Below are 20717 nucleotides of genomic sequence, written 5' to 3' on the forward strand. Positions count from 1 at the left end.
GGGTAATTGAAGAAAATTTAAAGTAAACAAATAATGCAGTTTTATGACCCCAAACATTCTGCTTTAAATACCAAGATGTGGATGCTGTATAACTGCCCCAAAGTCATTAAAACTCCTCCTCAAAGTCCCGACTTGAACCCAATTGAACATCTTTGGGAACATCTCGAACGCAAATTGAGAACGCGCAACTTTTCGAGCAAGAGTCAAATGCAACAGGTGATAATGGAGGAATGGTCTAATATAGACCAAAATATAACCGCTAAATTAGTCCAATCGATGTCAAACCGTTTAAAAGAAGTTATAAGACGCGGTGGTCGAATAACAAAGTATTAATTTTTTTAAATTATGTTATTTATTTTTTTGTTTTTTTGCAATGATGAATACTTTTTTTGTTTAATTTTTTGTGTTCAGCTGTAAAATGGCCCTTTTTGTTCCAATAAATACTATTTTTTTCTTTAAAAACAATGAAATTGTGTACATACATATATATCACACAAGCACTACTGCATCATTAGTTTAATATGTTTTTATTCCAATTGTCTTTTGTAGACTTATTAAAAAAAAAACATTGAATGATGAATACTTTTTTTGACCGCTGTACCTATATTTTGTAGGATCGGGAATGGATATTACGATGTGTTGCGAACGGAATCACTAAATGAATATTCCCCCTTATTCCATGGTGGTGCGTATACAAATACAATTTCGATTAAATTCTACCAAAAACAAAATGGTCCGTCCACTGACCAAACCCTCAAAAATGGAAGTAAATCCTACCCAATTTAGTAAAGCCCAAAACGGCAACGCTGAATGTGGCGTTTGTTCGAAAAGTATCGGGAATTTTGCTGCGGGTCACGTAAAAAGGGCTCCGGTGGGGAGGTTTTGTACCTTCCAAAAAATTTCGATTTTTAAAAAATGAGTCAAAAGTTTGTGTGAAAAACAAATTTAAGCAAGTGTTGGGGCTCATTGCGATAGGATGTAGCTGCCTACCATGGACTTAACTTTAGTCTCTAGAACAAGGTTTATCGGTGGAAGAAAATAGTAAAAGCTTTCTTACGAGATACAAAGTCCCATATTTGCAACGTCGAACTACATGTGTGCCAAATTTTTATACTAGTCCGAAATGCTCATTGCAATGTGTGTTTTGATCAATAAGACCAACAGGCAGTTCAGGGTTGTCACAATAAAGACATTTTTTGACGGGTTAAATGTAATTGAAAATTATTGTTTTTTTATAATACAATTTCGTCGCTCTCTAAAGGGTAAACGGCATTCGTCATAATGGATAACCCTTAAAAACAACATATGGGTATCAAGAAATAAAATTAGAAAACAATACTGGGAAATCAAGACTTATTGTTTAACAAGTGGCAAAAGTTATGCTGCGATTATACATTATGATATATATAAAAAGACGGTACGAATTGCAAGCTTCACATCGACATTCAAACATGTAGTTTGGTATTTAAATGGCATTGTAAATAATGAGGGAATGTCCCAGTTTTATAGCGTCTTTAACCGGTGGAGATTACTCATTATGTGTGCATTTTCTAAAACATGTTCCTAAACTGAATTATCTTCTTTTGTTATTAAATTGAATATTGTTAAACGATGAAAAACAACAATGATGGCAACTCTTAAACCTGGAAGAAAAAGAAGATCGATTGTATGATGCTTTCTTTAATCTTTACAAAGAAGACGGAGACTTGCTTCAGGTAAATTCAACCCCAATTTATGTAAATGTATTGTGAGGAAGTTAAGGGGATGCAACACACACGAAAAAAGGAAACGCTACAAAAAAAAAACAAGAATAACTGGATCAACCTGGAAAGACAATAGAATAATTCATACAAATCTTTAAGAAATCAAAACGAGCAGATGTTTGGGAACGAACAACATCGCACATCAATTACAAACAAAACTATTCCACAATGAACGATGGATGGATGGATGGCTGCTGGTCGCAATCTTACTTACAGGCCGGGGATTGTGCAATATGCTTTTGAATAAAATAAACATATTTGCAACAAACCACGGTCTTCAAATAATTCTGCATGAATGCGCTTTGTCTCTGTTCATCTAGATTCACCATTTTACACAAAGAAATCACTCAACTAAAAAAAAGACCTTAGGTGCGCGGGAAATCGAATATTGTGCACTTTCAAATACCGCGAAAATGCATTTTCATCACTGTTGAGATATTTTTTCAAAAGTTTTTACAGCACCATGTGCAAGAAATAGTACCATATACTCGTGTTGTTGTTGGCTTACCTCTAGAATATGCTATTTTCTCTTTGTTGACAAAACCTTTCCGTTAAAACTGTAAATTTTCAAACGGTATTTTGTTGTCGTTTTCTTTACTTTGCGTTTATATATGTAGTTGCAATATGGCAATCTCATTTACAGGCCGGGGATTGTGCAATATGCTTTCGAATAAAACCAACATATTTGCAACAAACCACGGTCTTTAAATAATTTTGCATGTACATATGTGATTTGTCATCCCAATTTTAAAAGGTCCGCAATTTGACAATTTGCACAAAGAAACCCGCACATAACCTCAAAAAACAAATTTCAGATTCGCGGCAAAATTAAAATTGGATAATGCACAAAATAATGCAAATACCGGGTAGCGAAATTAATAACATATTTTCTCAGTATAAACGGTTCAATCTTCACTTTATCACAGGCGACGAGAAACGATCAATCTTACCTGGTCATACTCCAAATTTTCAAAATGAAATGAATCGGAATTTGGTGGCAGATAGCCCAGCAAGGCTACATACATACGTTGGTGTGTGTTACGAAAGTAAGAATAAAAGAGGAATAGCAATTCACAATGAAAGTGAAATTGGAGAAATCGTTTATCGAATTTTCGAGTCGAAGTCGACTTTAAGCAGATGAAAAACAATCGGATTATTAGAGGCTGTGCCAAATGATAACTATCCAATTTAATGAGATGAAAATAAGGCCTGGTAGGTCCAAAACATTGTATGGGAAATGAGCTTTGTTTTAGCGCTTTGCGTTGAAAAATGCAACTCTGAAAACAAATCCCACAAAAGTTAAAGAATTGTTAACTTTAACGACAGGAATCGAGCCTCATTCTGTGTCGCCATACGTGAAGAAGTGTTTTTAGGCGTGAAAGTTAAAAATTGTTTAACTTTTGCTCGTAGCTTTCGTAGGATTTATTTGCAGAGTTGCATTTTTCAACGCAACGATCTAAAACAATGCTAAAAGCGGTCATGCTCCTGTAGCCTGTAGATATTTTTCCCATCGGTGGAGGTAGCGTCAATAACACAACAACAAAGATCTACCCCCAATGAAACTACATTGATTGGCAAATGCCGTAAATTCAAATGTCAAAGTTGGTTTAGAAATAAACGTAGTTTTACAATTTATCTCCTTCAAGTGTATTTGATATTTGTATTTTTATTATTATAGCACGGGTTTGTTGCTTATGTGTGGAATACCGGGTCAAATAAAACATCTTTTAAAGATTTTAGATACAATCACAGCTTTTGACATTTAGGTTTATTGCAAAATCAAAATAAAAAAAAATTACTCAGCAGTTCGCATGACCTCTCCTTATAAGTGCATCCTGTAGCTCTATGAGTAAAATAGGAGCGACATGTCGCTGCCTCAGTAAAAATTTCGATTCATTTAATTCATTTAATTGGAAATGTAATAAAATGTTCACGAAATGGGCTCCAATCAACTCTGTTTCAATGCCTGTTATTTTTGTTGTTTGGCTTTTGGTTGTGTACTGGCGAAGAATATAGTCCGTAGAATTTCGCAATAATTTATTAATATTAATGAAACGTCAAAATTTTCTGTGCTGTCAATCAAATGAAATATTACTACCCCCTGGGCTACTCAAAAATTACTCTTCATCTTTAATCTTTCATCTTAAACCTTTAAATGAGGTTCTATTTGCTCGGATATTCCAAACGTAAGCAACAAAACGGTGTTATAATAAAGAAATAATGGCTTCCATATTTTAAGCACAAACCTTAACTTATCATTCTTCGCGATGGCAAGAATACAACAGAGAAAAAATAAAAACCATGGTTCAATTAAGAAGTTTGTTCATTGAATTAAAAACTTCGCCGGAATCGGACCTATAAACGAATTTGCATTATTGATTAACAATTTTGTGGTTTGGATTTAGATAAACTCCAAAATCCAATTAAAGTAAATATTAGCTAATAAAACAATTTATTTCAAAGTTGTGCCTTCTCTCAAATAACATTTTTACCAATTTAATAAAAGGAAATAATTGATATTTTTTGCATTATTAAAAACTATTTTATTTTATTGGATTAAATTTATTTTTTTATTTATATTTTTTAAAAGAAAGAAGAAAAAATTGCCTTTCCTTTATGAGTCTCTCTTCACTGTCGTGGAACCGTCTGTAAAAAGTATAATGAACAAAATAATTTATATACATATTAAGTGAATCGTAATAAAGACCAAACCAAAAGCATCCCGCGCACAATACCACGAAATCTAGATCCACATGAAGGAATACTGCATTTGTTATCTTCATTTTCCAAGCCAATATAGTCTCTATAGGGACAATAGCATATTAAAATAAAACAAGCAAAGGATTAAAGAAAAGAATTGCTATGTTATTGGAACAATATCAAGTTATTGTTCATTTCACACCATAATTGAACTGAATATTGGAGACCATAGTAGAAGTCATTGTGTAAAATTTCAGCCAAATCTCGACACGTATGTTAAAGGTCATGAGAGAAGCCGTTGTACAAAATTTCAGCCAAATCGGATAATACTTGCGTCCTTTAGAGGCCCAAGAAGTCAAGATCCCATATCGGTTTATATGGCAGCTATATCAGGTTTTGGACCGATTTCAACTATTCTTAACACAGTTGTTGAAAATTATAAAAAAAAACCCTCAAGAAAAACTTGATCTAAATCGGATAATAATTGCGCCCTCTAGTGGCTCAAGAAGTCAAGACCCCATATCGGTTTATATGGCAGCCATATCAGGTTATGGACCGATTTTAAACATTTGAACAGTTGTTGGAAGTCATAACAAAACACGTCATGTAATATTTCAGCCAAATCGGATGAGAATTGCTCCCTGTAGATGCTGAAGAAGTCAGACCCCAGATCGGTTTATATGGCTGCTATATCTGGTTATATACCGATTTGAACTATTCTCAGCACAGTTGTTGAAAGTCATAACAAAACACCTCTTGCAAAATTTCAGCCAAATCGGATAATAATTGCGTCCTCTAGTGGCTCAAGAAGTCAAGACCCCAGATAGGTTTATATGACAGTTTTATGAGGTTATTGACCGATATAGCCCATTTACAATCCCAACCGACCTACATTAATAAGAAGTATTCGTGCAAAATTTCAAGCGGCTAGCTTTACTCCTTTGAAAGTTAGCGTGCTTTCGACAGACAGACGGACGGACGGACAGACGGACGGACATGGCTAGTTCGACTTAAAATTTCATGACGATCAAGAATATATATACGAATATTTCGAGGAGTTACAAACAGAATGACGAAATTAGTATACCCCCATCCTATGGTGGAGGGTATGAAAATATTTATAAATACCTCGACTGCCTTCTTCCCTGTCCTCAAATTTGTTTTGTTTGGAATGTACCTTTTTCATTCGTTCACATCCTAATTTTTCCTGCTTTACACTTTTTAGGATGACACTTTTAAAAATATTTTGTTTTTACTTAACATTTATTATTAAATAAATTATTTTATTTTATTGAGGGAGGATAAATATTTTTCTTGATATTTTTTTGTCTACCCACGCCACAATGTGTCTGTCTATAGATAGATGGCATTACATATGTGTGAAAGAGGGCTCAAGGAATGCAGAAATAGATACTCACAATTTGTATTATTAAATAACTATTTAATTCGTACAACTAAAAATATGTTCAAGGAATGTCTTCTTTACCAATCTCTTGCCATGAAACCAAAAATTTGGATTTCAATGTCAAAAATAATTAAAGCAATTAATGCCTTGCTTCGGCCAAATTAAGGTCTATATTTTTTCTGTGAAATGAGACGCTGTCAATTCTTAATAGCCGCCTTCGTCTGCTATTAAATTGATACCAAATGGTATTAAAACTATTTGCCAATAATGCGAATAAAATAATAGCAGCCGGTACTGACAAAGTACCGTCATTTCTTTACCAGTGTTGCACATTCAAATTCTATTTCAGCGAATTTTTAATTGAATGTACAATTTTTCATTTCTGTGTACACATTTTGTAGGGATGATGTTCACACCGATCGGTGGCTGAAACAACAACGCGCGTTAACATAATCAACTCCACATGTTGACAATACTTTCAACAACGGGTGTATATGTTGTCACCTTTGGTGCATGAATTTGCAACGTCTTTTTTCTGTCAGTGTAAATACAAACACAGCAACACACCCATATAAGGCATCGATCGAGACCAACAGTCGAACTATTGGTAAAACAATCGAAGCAAATGGCCAAATTGTTTGTATTTGCAAAAACAAAACAATTAATAATCATATATGATAAGATTAGACATCAAGACAGTTGTACTCGCAAAGACCAAACTTTTGGTTTGTTTTGCAGCCTATGATGTATTATTAATTTCACTACACTGCAGTGGAACATCAGCTTTTAATCCAATAACAAGTGTTTTGCATTAGCAGGAGGGACATGGCGCCACCACCAAAACATAGTATTACCTTAGGTTCGAATTTGCCCGCTTGGCTTGAACAAATTAGTTTGGAAAAGGCGACGCTAGAGGCCATAGGCGATGACTTTAATAAATTGGTAAGCGTTAGAATTGAGAACGCTTCAAAGGAAGGAGAGAATTATTCTTCGCTTTTGATGCGCATAAACGCAGAAGTAGAATTGAAAAGTGAGTTCCAAATGTATAACTTTATTTGAAATATTTTTAAAGTGAAGACAATAAAGCCAAACTGAAGACAATTAAGACAAACAATGAAGAATGTAAAGACAATAAATAACTAAAATCTCCAATCTAAAACTATGTAATTAATTTCAAATATATCTCGAAGCTATTGAATACAAGCTATGATCTCGGTGCTCATAATTTTTTTAATGCCTTTTTACAGTTTTTCGGTCGTAATTTCGAACTCAGTGTTTGGTTTCAAATACAACAAATGCTGCAATAGATAAAAACAAATTTTAATTCATCACATAGTCCATTTTCAGTCAGTAGTACTATGTATTGTAATAAATGTTATTGTAAAAATATAGTACATAGCTTATCCAATAGAACGCTCTAGACGAAGCATTTCTGTTTTCTCTGGAGCTTAGGGTGTTTTTCACACTTCATCGATTGTTTGCCAGTATATTCCGTGTTGAAAGCGTCTGTCTGATGTTGCACCCAATTAATGGGTATATAGCGATAAGTTCAAAATAATCAGTGTGTTCCTTTTCGTTCGGTTATCAGATTCGTCAAGTTTTTTTGTTTTTATCTCGTTCGTTTAATCACATGCTAGATCAGCTGTTTTTAAATACATTTTAAAAGGAAAAGCAAAGACCATAGATTAGATACATAAACCTTTTCCTCAGCAATAGTGGATTCTAAGTGCATCGAAAAAAGGTAACGTCACTTGCCGACATCAAAAAGACCGTTGAGTAAGACAAAATATGCCGATTGAAAATGACACAATCTGTTGTGTGTGGGGAATAGGCGACCTGTAATTTTGGTCTTAAGATGAAAATTAACTGCCTGTTCTACTAATTCTGTGTCACTCAAATGAGTGACTCAACTCACCCAAACAACTGTTTTTATACCCTTCATCATGGGATGGGGGTATACTAATTTCGTCATTCTGTTAGTAACTACTCGAATATGCGTCTGAGACCGCATTAAACCCCATATTCGATTGGAATGAAATTTTGCACGACGTGTTTTGTCATGATATCCAACAACTGTACCAAGTATGGTTCAAATCGGATGATAACCTGATATAGCTGCCATATAAACCGAAGATTGGGTCTTGACTTCTTGAGCTTCTAGAGGGCACAATTCTTATCCGATTTGAATGAAATTTTGCACGAAGTATTCTGTTATGATATCCAACAACTGCGCTATGTTAGGTTCTAATCGTTCAATAACCTCATATAGCTACCATATAAACCGATATTGAATCTTGACTCCTTGAGCCACTTGAGGGCGCAATTTTTATCCGATTTGAATGAAATTTTGCATGACGTAATTTATCTTGACTTTCAATAACTGTGTCAAATAGGGTTAAAATCGGTTCATAACCTGATTTAGCTGCCATATAAACCGATCTGGGATCTCGACTTCTTGAACCTCTAGAGGTCGCAATTATTATCCGATTTGCCTGAAATTTTGTACGACGGATCCTTTCATGGCCATCAACATACGTGTTTTTTATGTACTGAATGGGTCCATAGCCTAATACAGCTTACTTCTTGAACCCTAATACTTCTTGAACCCCCAAAGGGCACAATTCTTATTCGAATTGGCTGACATTTTACACAGGTCTACAACATATAATTTACTTGGTCCGAACCGGACCATATCTTGATATCGCTCTAATAGCAGAGCAAATATTTTCTTTTATTCTCTTTTGCCTAAGAAGAGATGCCGAGAAAAGAACTCAACAAATGCGATACATGATGGAGGGTATAAAAGATTCGGCCCGGCTGAACTTAGCACGCTTTTACTTGTTCCTTTATGAAATCAGCTGATTTCGACATAAGAGCGAACGAAAATCGCTCATTTTCAGTGACAAGAACTTGGGACAGGCGGTAAATATGCATAAAGCCTAGTGCTGTGTTTCAAAACGCGTTATGAAAAAAATGGTAAAGCCCAATACGCAGCTTTACCGAAAATTTCGATAGCAGACACCTGGTGACAGAAAACTATACATTCGATTGACCAATCTGCCATACTTCTTTGGTTATAAAGAACACTAAAAATAATTTCCGATGCTTACAAACTCAAATAGTACCCTTCGAGTGGAGCAGACGTGTTTTCATTTCGCTTCTCAAAGAGAAATACCCGTATCTTGGTATAGGTACAACCTATTAGGAAAAAAAAATGTAAGGCCTTTTGGAGTAGGACCCAACAGCTGCGGTGGTGCCATCAGACCTTAGCATGTTGTCCGCCCCTCCAGTAGGTGTGGGTGCATTGGCACCTGTAGTCGAGGGTAATGCTTCAAGCGCATAACCAGTCGTCAGACGAATGAGGAAGAGGCGGATAAACCAGAGGGATGCGCAGCTCGTCCCCAGCATTTATGTTAAGGTGGTGTTTCCGATAAAGATTTAAACAGCGACAGTGTCAATAAAACAGTCATCGCAGCTGAATCGGAAGATGAGGACAGCAGGATGCGGGCAGAAGTGAGCGATGGCTTTGCTAAGCTCACAAGCAGACCGAGGAAGTGATCCGGGGCACGACGAAGGAGACGGATAAGTGTGCAGCGGCAGCTAAACTGCAGGTGCTGGAAGGGATAGACCTGACATTCCAAGCCCTTCTTCAGAAGCTGGAAAGAGAATCAGATCTCCCGAAAAGCACAGCACTGCTAATACCCTGAAGAAGAAAGAGGGCTCCACGCTTTCAAGTACTCGGGGAAAACCAAGCCAGCCCTTCCGCAATGGAGACTCCAGACAGTGTCCAGCGGAGGGAGACAAAGTCGGAACAGGAACGAAGGAAGCTTCGAAAAAGGTAAAAAGCCGCCCTCTTACGCCAGAGTGGCAAGAAAGCACCACAGATATGAGATGATTTATGCAGTCTTTGTTATCGGCAGTGCATCCGGTGGGATTCCACTAGATCATCGGTCCCAAGTGAAGCATCTGGTAAACGAACGGGTTTTCGATCATGTGTTGAACTCAGAAGGGGGTCAACTCATACGGATTATGAGCTGCAAGTATAGAGGGGACATCGGAATGTATTGATACCGTCAAAAAGCTCGTTGGAAGTATCTACACTCCCTGGGGCGCAAAGCTCGCCCTTGTAAGACCGATGGACATTCCCCAGCTCACAAAGGCAATGATCTTCATCAAGGGTGAGGGCGGCGAATTTGCGACGGAACGCATGATGAAAGTCTCGAACAAGCAAAACAAAGAGTTGGCCGTGAAGTAATCGGAGGTCTTTCACAAGGAGGAAGGAATTCTCCTTTTGGTCATATTGAGCCATCAGGCGGTGCAGTGGCAGGACAATCAAACTGAAACGTTAGTAGACGACATGAGAGTGAGAGCAGAGACAATGGAGGACATGTTGAGGCTTTTGATAAAAACGCACTTTCCACATGATACGACGGGACTCACGGAGACACCGTAATATTGGAATAATGAGATTGATCGAAGGCTTGTTATTACAGAATTTATGGTGAAGGAAACCTTGAGTTGATCTAACCCCTAAGAAACTGGATAAACCATATGCTAAGGAGAAAGTGGCACAGGGCACGCAGGTGGGTATTTTATCGTCATTTAAGTGATTACCATAAATGACCAAGTACGAATGTTAACTGGGGAGTGATTTGAACCCGTCTGTATAGCAGACGATGTTACAATACTTCGAGGTAAGGATTCGAACCAGTTATGCAGACCTAGGGGTCTCAATGTTAACCCAGAAAAGACCAAATTTTGTTTGTACACAAGGAAGACAAAGGTGGTCAAATTTAACGCACCACGATGAGGACCACGCCCACTAGGGCACTGGAGACTATTCTAGATATCCGACCCATTGACATACAGGTTCAGGGTGAGGCAGTCATTGCAGCTATGAGACTAAAGGCGATGGGAGAATGGATAGAGGATAGAAGTAAGTCATACCATCGAGGTATAATCGAAGCGATGATAGTAAACCTGGAAGGAAGGGAAGAGGTTTCCAATCGAATACCTGAGATGACACTTGAGTTGGAGTGGGCGGCACTGCTGCCAGAGGCACAGAGTGGGCTTGAGAACCCAGGGACTGAGATCTGTTGAAGATTGCCTGGCCATAATACGGTCCGTGCAATTACGGAATGCGTGAGATGGTGTGGTTTTCACGCGAGGACTTCGGGTGCTAAAATCTTTGTGGACAGTAAACTAATAACCAGGACGATAAGGTCACGAACAATTTTGGAGTGTAAGAAGAATTTTAACGCCTTCTTTGAGGATGGCACGATCCGCATCGTTTGGATGCCGGGCCATAGCGGAGTTCTGGGCAATGAAAAAGCAAACGATTTGGCAGCAAAGGCCTGAGGACTGCCGTCAACGAAATTGGTTAACCCGAAGTCTTTCGGGATGACGCAGTCCGAGTTAAGGGTGTGAGCGAAACGGTTGGTAGGACGACGAAAATCCTATTGGGAGATCCGGATCGTGAGAGGACGAGGCTTAACTGAAAGGAATTAAGAAGTAGGTCAATATAGCTTTCGGTGTCATATTAGGAAACTAAGCACTGCGAACTCACTTATGCAAAATCGGTGCGGCAAGTGATAGCTTATGTAGGGCATGTGGGGAGATGATGAGACATTGGAGCATTTCCTATATTATTGCCCGGCTTTCGCGGCCAACAGACACCGATCCTTAGGTGGGTACACAACATGAACCAACTTAGGGGCGTGGTATGGAAAACAATTACGAATTTTGTAAGTATCATGGAATTCCTAATTTAGATTTTTTTTTTTCGATGTTACTATTTAGTATTACTGGCTTAGGTGTATGTCCATAGTGGCATGGGGTGGATTAATATCCGTATCCTCTTTTCAACCTAACCTAAGTTCAGTTGAAATCTGAATGTTGAATTACAATGTAAACCAGGGTTGGCAAAATCAAGATCAAATTTAAGATTCATGAATCCAATGCAAATAAAATTGTATAATCAAAAAGAATAGAATTCAATTTAAATATAAATAATTCATAGAAAAATAATAAAATAATAGAAAAAGCTAAATTTAACGAATTAAGAGATTTTTATTTCATTAGCAAAAACAATGCTTTGCAATACTTTGATATTACGCTATCTTGCCTTTAAACCCCCAATTTAATGTTTCCCCAATCCTATCTTTTGTTCCAGATGGCAGTTTTAAACGTGCGTCATTTATGTTAAAAACTCACCAAGCCAATGAAACGGTAGCTCAAATCCTGGACATGTTCCGAATCTTTCCCAAGGAAGAAGAATTGTATCATAGGATTATACCAAGATTTGAGCAATTTTATCGAGATGTTGGAAAATGCACACAATTTGCACCTAAAGCGTTTAAATTTGATGTGGATCTGAACAAAGAATACATTCTAATGGATGATTTATCGATTAAAAACTATAAAAACACAAATCGGATCGAAGGGCTTGACATGAATCACATGCTAGCCGTTTTGAAGAAAATGTCTGAGTACCATGCCGCTTCAGCGTGTTATGTGGAAAAATACGGTTGTTTCAGTGAAGACTTCACCATAGGTGTATTTAGCGAAAAAAATGTGGACATCTTGAGAGAATTCAACAAATCAACGGCTTTCTTGTCGCAATTAAAGAAATGGCCGAATTGTAGCAGCATCTATGAGAAATTAGCCAACAGTGATGAATATCTGGTTAAACGTCTGTTAGAGGATCAGCGTGTCAACGTCGGAGAATTCAATGTGTTGAATCATGGTGACTGTTGGTCCAATAATATTATGTTCCAATATGATGCCTTCGGAAAAATCAAAGAAGTCTTCTTCGTTGATTTTGCCTTGGCAAAGTATGGATCCCCAGCAAATGATTTGTATTATTTTATACTGTCGTCGTGTGCAGCCGATATTAAAATACCCAAGTTTGAATACTTCGTACGTTATTACTATGAGAATCTAGTCCAAAATCTGATATTGTTGCAATATACGCGCCCACTGCCGAAATTAACAAGCATTCATGGATCATTGTATAAAAATGGATTGGCAGGTAAGTGAAGAAAGATAAGGTTTCGCCATAAAGTCATGCATTTACGCCATCCCTATCTGGAAAGGTTTATAGGGTTTACTAGGTTTTTTGTTTATAGCAATATCAAACATTCTTATCGAAAATCCATTGATGTGGCCTTGTAGGTTTTTGGAGTGACGGAACGTAAAATTAATTAACCCAAAAAAAGAAAAAAAAATATGAATAATTTTAAACGATTTGAGGCAAGTGACCAACGAGGTTGTCGTCTCATAGCGCTATTTGCGGTATACTAATAAAAGGTTGGGTCACTTGCCTAACGGCAAGACTTTATTCATAACAAGTACAGCCCTGATTACCAAAATTCGTAACTCGAAATAATTTCTATTGCAATATTCATCTAAGCAATGTGTTAATACACATGCCTGGCTGATTTCAACAATAATGCCAAGGCGCATTTAAAAAGGTTGTCTCACGCGAACAGCTGCTAACAGCCGGCCAGGTTTGACGTTATTAAGATGACAGATTTTTGTTTGCATTCTCTTTGTTGTTACCTTTATTCACTTATATACGCACACTTATACACACACGCACACAAATTTGTTTGCGTGTGTAAGCAAAACTACGATCAGCTTGATGACAAGATGGAGGATTGCACCATATGATTTGTGGTTGTTGTACGAGACCACTTTTAATTGTTACACCATGCAATAATATATATTATTGGGCGCACCTCCGATTTTGCTGAAATGTGGTATGTGTTTTAGCCTGAGGAACATGAATCTGATGTCCGTTTTTGGGGAAAAGGACCCTGGACTCTTTTTCTAAAATTTTCTCGAAAAAATGGCACATTTCCTAAAAAAAAAATTCGCTTGGACCCTGGACTCCTTTTCTACAATTTTCTCGACAAATGATATATTTACCCAAAAAATTCGAAATAATTAAAAAATATCGCAATATATTATAAAAAAAATACTTTTATCTTAATTTTTTTCATATTTACCTTAAAATCGAAAGGGATTACAATCAGATTGTCATTTTTACTCGTTTGTTTGTAGTTTGACCCTTTGAGTGGAGCGGACATATTTTTATTAAGCTCCGCGAGAATTTTCTGTATGTCGTAATAGGTAGTTCTTTTCGGAGAAATTTTTGAGTCACTCAAGAAAAACTACGACAGTGTTATCCATTAGGTGGCTAATGATCGGCGTCTGTTTCTAGCGGAGCGGCAGATCAAGAGCCCGGATAAGGCTTAGAATGAACTCCAAAGACCCAACAGCTGCGGTGGTGGTATCAGGCCGTATAATGTTGTCCGCTACAGAGACCTCGACTGGTTTAGCGGTTACGTCAGGGTCCCCTAACCGACAAATGACTTGTCAGTGGGTGCTTTAGGCGAATACACCCGATCCGAGTCTTAAGGACAAGGCCAACCCTACATACCTTGGAACTATTGGGATGGGATATTCAATTGGCTATCATCTGTATACTCCGATGTCCTTGCGGAATTACCTGGCCCTCCTCCAGTCTGTGAAGATTGGCGAGATCTGCCCAGTCGAAAAACTGGATTTAGTCAAGAAGGAAGATTTCTTTTCGAAGGATTCCCTCAGATGCTGAATCCATACTTGGAAGACTAAGGGACTGTAATCCCAATCTTTCAATTACCGACTGGAAGATTGGATGAGGCTGATGGCGACCGTAGACATGCAGTATTCGTACTAAACTCCGTCTGTCTCGCCTGGATTGGGCTCAAGCGGGTGCGGCGCCCCAGCGGGGAAGGACAGAACTCAAAGGTACTTCGACAGCAGCAGCTAGTGAATCATCTAAGGAGGAATCGTCAACATCGCAAGTGTCGGTGTCCCGAGGAAGAGTGGTACCACTGCTTTCTCAACTGACCCTGGATGCGTAAGAATACTCATCATGACAAGATCAAATGAATCTTGTGAGGATGAACTCCTGACGGACTCAGAAGATGAGGCTAACGTAACAGTGGTGAAGGTGAAGGTGCCTTCAATGACGTCACTCATGAAGGAACTGGAGTTTCTAGGCATTAACTCTACCGCAAGAAAGTTTATTAATAACTTACTTTCTGAAAGATTCATTACAGCAGGCTTGGGATCTGTAGATCTAAAAAGATGGGTCTCCTCTACTTTGGAACATAACCATGAACAATATATGATTGTCCCTGAAAGAAAAAGGTGTAAAAGTGGTCGCATATGCTGATGACGTGGCTATTGCTTGGTTAGGGGAAAGTTTCCCAGCACTCGTAGAGATACACTTCAGGAAGCTCAACGTGCCACAACAAAGTGGGCTACCAAAAGTGGCGTAGGCGTAAACCCGTGGAAGACAGAAGTAGTTCTTTTCAGCAGGCACCTGTCTCCTTGTGTGGAGAGAATGTTCAATTTACTGAAAGCACAAAATACATGGGGGCTTTGCTGGATAGGAAATTGATCTACAAATCCTTGGAATGGCCAAGATATAATGTCATAACGACAACTGGCATAAATATCTTCTCAGACAGCCATTACATCCTTGGAGAACATATTTCTGAATTCAAAAACCGCCCTCGACAGTCTAAAAACGAGATGGCTGAACATTTCAAAATTTATCTGTTCTGGGCCGGGCCACAGAGATTGTGAACATTCTTAAATCTAGGCCTAATCTAGACTTGAAGAGGTCTACCGCATTGCTGACGCTGGCTAGAATAAACGACTCAGTCATTGTGTCTGTCATGACAGGTCACTGTCTAATCGGAAAACATGGTGACAGACTGAAGGTTGCCAGCAACGACTTTTGCAGAAGTTGTGAGGACATCGAAGACGAAGACACAATAGAACACATTCTGTGTGTGTGTCCCGCACTGGCAGTCAGAAGCGGTTCCCCTTTAAGTTCTTATTTGTTTGAGAACTTGTCTAATTTAGCGGATGTTGGACTTTTTAAAGCGATCTGTGTGGTTCAACAGGAGGAACTAGAAGGCATCTTCCTCCTTCTGTTCCTGTGGTATCACAATGGACGAAAACGCCTAAGTGAGTCTGAAGGCAGACTGCCACTTTAACCTAACCTGCCCTATGGACCAATTTGATCACAATTTCTTGCTTATTCGTAATCTACAAACTGAAATTTTTTTCAAGGCCTCCTTCCCAAGTCAAATTTTTTGGACAGTTTTTAGCATATTCGTAAATTCCTCGCTAATACCTTCCATTTGAAATCCATATTGCCTACACAAAAAAAAATCTATGTTTAAATGAGATATCGGGCCTATAAAGGAATTTGTGTTATTGATTAAGAATTTTGCTACATGGATTTACGATAAGCTCAAAAATCCAAAACTCAATGAACCAATTTTTTTTTTAATTTGCCCTTTCTTTCAATTTACGTTTTTACTGTTTAAAAAAAAAATAATTGAAATTTTTCATATTAATAAAAAGCTTTTTATTTCATTGGTTACATTAAATCGAAAGCACAGGAAATAAGGCCCGTGGCGAAAATCGTATACCAGGATGCACTAATAAGGTGAAGTCATGCGAGCAGCTGAGTACAATTTTTTTATTTTTGTTTTGATTTTGCAGTACATCTAAATGTCAAAGACTTGATATAACAACTGTGATATATTTCTAAAATCTTAAAAACATGTTCTATTTGAACCGATATTCCACACATAACCAACAAAACGGTATTCTTATGACGTAAATACAAATATGAAAAACATTTGTAGAAGATAAGTTGTAAAATAAAGTTAATTTCTATTGTAGAACCACATTGACATTTCAATTAACGGCATTTGCCAATCAAGGTAGTTTCGTTGGGGGTAGATTTTTGTTGTTGAGAGAGGGTATATGCATTCTTTGAAGATGTTCATTCAGAATTTGATCGAGTGCCTAGAAATATACTTATATACCACAGCAATTTGGGCTATCATCCAAAATTGTAAATTTTGTTGTGAGAGTTGATAAAAAATAAAATTTTTTTCCATTTTCTAAGTTTTTAAGTTTTTTTTTTAATTGAGTATTTTTTTAACTTTTGTTAGAAAAAGTACATCTTATGAATAGTGTGATTGTTTATAGGCCTAATGGCTTCGCATTGCATAAAATGAAATAAGTAAATAAATAACTATAGAATGGAGTGGAGTAATGATGAGTATTCTGTTCAGCTTTTCAAGCGGAATGCTGTCAAACTCCATATAAAAAAAAAACGTAGGCGAAATGTTGGCGTAAAATATGCGGAAAAACAGTACTCTGTTTAAAGTGAGGAAAATGGCAAAAAAACTACTATAGTGGCAACTCTTGAATGGCATTTATGTTTGTTTAATTGGTTTGAATGGTTCGTTTTTCATTATTTATTTGCGAAAAAATATATAGAATAGAGAAAACAATAAGTGCAGATAAAGAAACGTGTTTTGGTATGGAAATAAAAACATTTGATTGCTGTAAAATTCCGCTCGCGGAACAATTACAAATTTCAGCGGCTATTCCGAAAGCAGAATAGAATACCAACCCTTAGCAATAAAAACAAACTTTTGTTATATAAAACATGTATCGGACCAATTATGACGTATGGTTGCCAAATTTGGTATACAAAAGCTGCCAAAAACTGCAAATTATACAGAACAAGAATTTTAAAATAATTTTCAATCTACCAAGACGCTACTCAACATTTCACTTACATAGAAAAGCTTTGAAGATCATTATATTGTGCATGTTGCTTTTGTGGGAATTGTTTGCCTAGTTACATTTTTCAACGTAACGCTCAAAGACAAAGCCCAACATCCTGTTTTGGCCTTTAGGGCGTGGTGTGGAAAAATAGGCATTTTGTTAGTAGCACAGAATTCCTGATATAGATTTTCTTTTCGAGGTTACCTTTTTGTATATAGAGCGCACAATAAGCCGATTACTGGCTTAGAGGCTGATTAATACCCGCACCCTCTTTTAAAACTAACCTCGATAAACGTTGCATATTATCATGGTACAATTAAGAGGTAGGGTCATTAGCAAAACAACAAAAATTTACCCCCAACGAAATTACTTGAGTGGCAAATGCCGTAAATTGAAATGTCGAAGCGGTTTTAGAAATAAACTTGGTTTTACAACTTATCTTCTACAAATGAGTTTTATATTTGCATTTTCATCATTATAACACTGCTTTTTTGCTTATGTGTGGAATATCGAATCAAGTAGAACGTCTTTTAAAGATTTTAGAAAAATATCACAGCTTTGATATCAAGCCTTTGACATTTATATTTAGTGCAAAATCTAAACAATAATAAAAAAATTGTTCTCAGCTGTTCGCATGACCTCACCTTATTTGTGGATCCTGGTATATTACTATAATATTTAACATCGTAATAAAAACAAGAATTGATTAACAAATAAGAATTGATTAACAAATAATTCATCTCGTCCACATACATAGTTGCTGGATGGACTTTTTTGTTCTGGCAATTTTAGAGAGCAAGGTAGAGCTAAAAAATATGCCAGTATGCATGCGCTGAGGTAACCACTTGAACGGAAATGAGCCAAAATACAGGCAGATTACATTCGTACAACTTGCAACTCGTTTTTTGATCGACTCAGACCATATACAAAATAGTCAAAGCAAAGGATTGTCATATCGAGCGAACGTGAACGGACTTCTAAACACTTTTTTCTTTTGAATCGATAAAAAATTTCACATAAAAAATGTGGTAGTTTGAATTGGTTACTTGTTATAATTGTTTCTTATATATCACATGATATTGAACACTTACCAGTACAACTTTTATACAATCCAGAACAACCGACTTGCACTGAATAGGACTGAAATATAAAACAACGAATATATACTCACCTTGCGAATAACCAAAGGCTTTTTTTTATAAATTTGCTTATATATTTTCAGCGTATATGATTGTATCTAAGGTCTTACCGGCTACCATCTTAGACAAATCTGAGGATGCAAATTTAGAAAATTACACCAATGACAAATCGAAAATGGTTTCTGCAATGTACAACAATCCAAAGTACGTAAAACAAATGATGGAAATCTTACCTTGGTTAAATAATCGCGGCTTGTTGGACTGGAAATAGGCCGCAATATTATTGTCTTGAAGCAAATAAATTCTAATAAATAAATACATATGTACCTTAGAGGTTCTAAAAAAATCAAACGCTTTTTTTAATCCATAAAGGTTGGTACTATATTCGGTTTTCGCAAGCAAGTTCGCTATAACTTGTTTTTTCATCTAGGGAACATTTACATTTCACGACGCTTAAGAAGATCACAATCACAAGTCGTTTCTTATGTAAAATAAATTTGATTGCTAAACTTCTAATTGCAACTAAAGGCCGGTACTACAATATATTCGGTTTCGCGTTGAAACTCCATATAAAAAAACAAACAGAAAAATTTGCCGAAATGTGTTCGTTTCGTCATAACTTGTTTTTTCATCTAGGGAAAATTTATATTTCGGGACGCCAATTGAGAGCACAACCACAGTCGCTGTGCTACAAGTTATTTTCTTACGCAAAATAAACGCGATCGTCAAACTTCTAGTTGTAACTGAGTGTCTGTTAGTGTTAGTGATGTTGCTCACAAGTATTTACTCTGGTTGGAAAAAATAAAGTGTTTGTGGATGCATAAATAAGAAAGTATTATTTTAATATAAGTAAATATACTCGAAAGAAAAATAAATATTTCTTTCACAACGTGCAACTCAATCAATCTGTACGAAATAATAAGGCTTGTGAAATAATGTGTTGAACTTTTGGTCTTGCAATTACAACAACCATATTTGGATAAAAGTGGAAGATGCTGACAAAGGCTTTTGGAAAGTTGTGCTTATTAAACTTACAACAGTGCAAATACAATAAAATCAATAATTATTTTTACAAACAAATTCTGCATTTGTCACTTTTTAAATTGTTTTGTGTTTCATTATATATTAATTACGAAAGGGTGGGTTTTGGTTGAAATTACAAAAACATACATGCTCGTAAGCAGCTGATAAATTGTTTGATGCCATTTTATTTTTTTTATATGTAAATGGCAACATTTTGGCCAAAGAAACCCGAAAAACTCTACCTTGTCAAACCACCGAAAGAACGACTTTCGAAAACTTTTCCGTAAAAAAGAAGGTAGTACCAGCCTTAAGTGTTTGTTAGTGTTAATGATCTTGCTCGCATGTATATAAATATAAATAAATATACATACTTCTAAAATAAATAAAAAAAAAAATGTCCTTTCATAGCAAGCTATTGCAATAAATCTGTACGAAGTAATAACGATTGTGAAAGATAGTGTTTTCCTTCCTGGTCAGGGCGGATTGAAAAAAGTGGTCTCACGCAAACAGCTGCTAACAGCCGGTCAGCTTTGACGGTATTAAGATGACAGATTTTTGTTTCTCTTTGTTGTTATCTTCTTTCTCCCATATTCTCTGCTCAAGTACGAACACGTATACACACACAAATTTCTTTGCGTGTGTTGGCAAAGCGTCGATCAGCTTGATGGCAAGATGGCGGATTGCACCATATGATTTGTGGTTGTTGTACAAATGAAACCACCTTAAATTGTTTCGCCATGGCTTTTAGTCTTGCAATTACAACCAGTGTTGCCACTCATAAAAATTATTTCCTACCAAAATTTAAGAAGAATCCTACCAAATCCAACCAAGACCTACCAAAGTTCTTATAAACACCACTGAAGAGTTGGCAATTTTGCTATTCCATTGGCAACACATTAAATTTTACATTCGTCAAACATACAAAGAATACTTACTACAATAGATTGCAAAGAGAATGCAATCAAAAATCTGACATCTTAAAACCGTCAAATCTGGCCGGCAATTGAAAAATTAGTTGTGTCCAAAATAAAGTTA

The 20717-nt window shown here is 36.7% G+C and overlaps 1 protein-coding gene across 2 annotated transcripts; it reads left to right on the plus strand.

Moving 5' to 3' along the window:
* The first annotated feature begins 500 nt into the window (after positions 1-500).
* LOC106088989 (uncharacterized) lies at positions 501-18963 on the plus strand. Of its 2 annotated transcripts, none has more exons than XM_059369126.1 (3): positions 501-685; positions 12041-12898; positions 18743-18963. In XM_059369126.1, the coding sequence occupies exons 2-3, from the start codon at positions 12067-12069 to the stop codon at positions 18928-18930; spliced, it is 1020 nt and encodes a 339-aa protein (XP_059225109.1). In that variant the 5' UTR covers positions 501-685; positions 12041-12066; the 3' UTR covers positions 18931-18963. The 2 variants fall into 2 exon arrangements, with proteins under 2 accessions (XP_059225109.1, XP_013110173.1); XM_013254719.2 differs by lacking the exon at positions 501-685 and adding an exon at positions 6656-6898.
* The last annotated feature ends 1754 nt before the right edge of the window (positions 18964-20717 follow it).

Source organism: Stomoxys calcitrans, chromosome 5 (assembly GCF_963082655.1).
Source record: "Stomoxys calcitrans chromosome 5, idStoCalc2.1, whole genome shotgun sequence".
Taxonomy (NCBI): Eukaryota; Metazoa; Arthropoda; class Insecta; order Diptera; family Muscidae; genus Stomoxys; species Stomoxys calcitrans.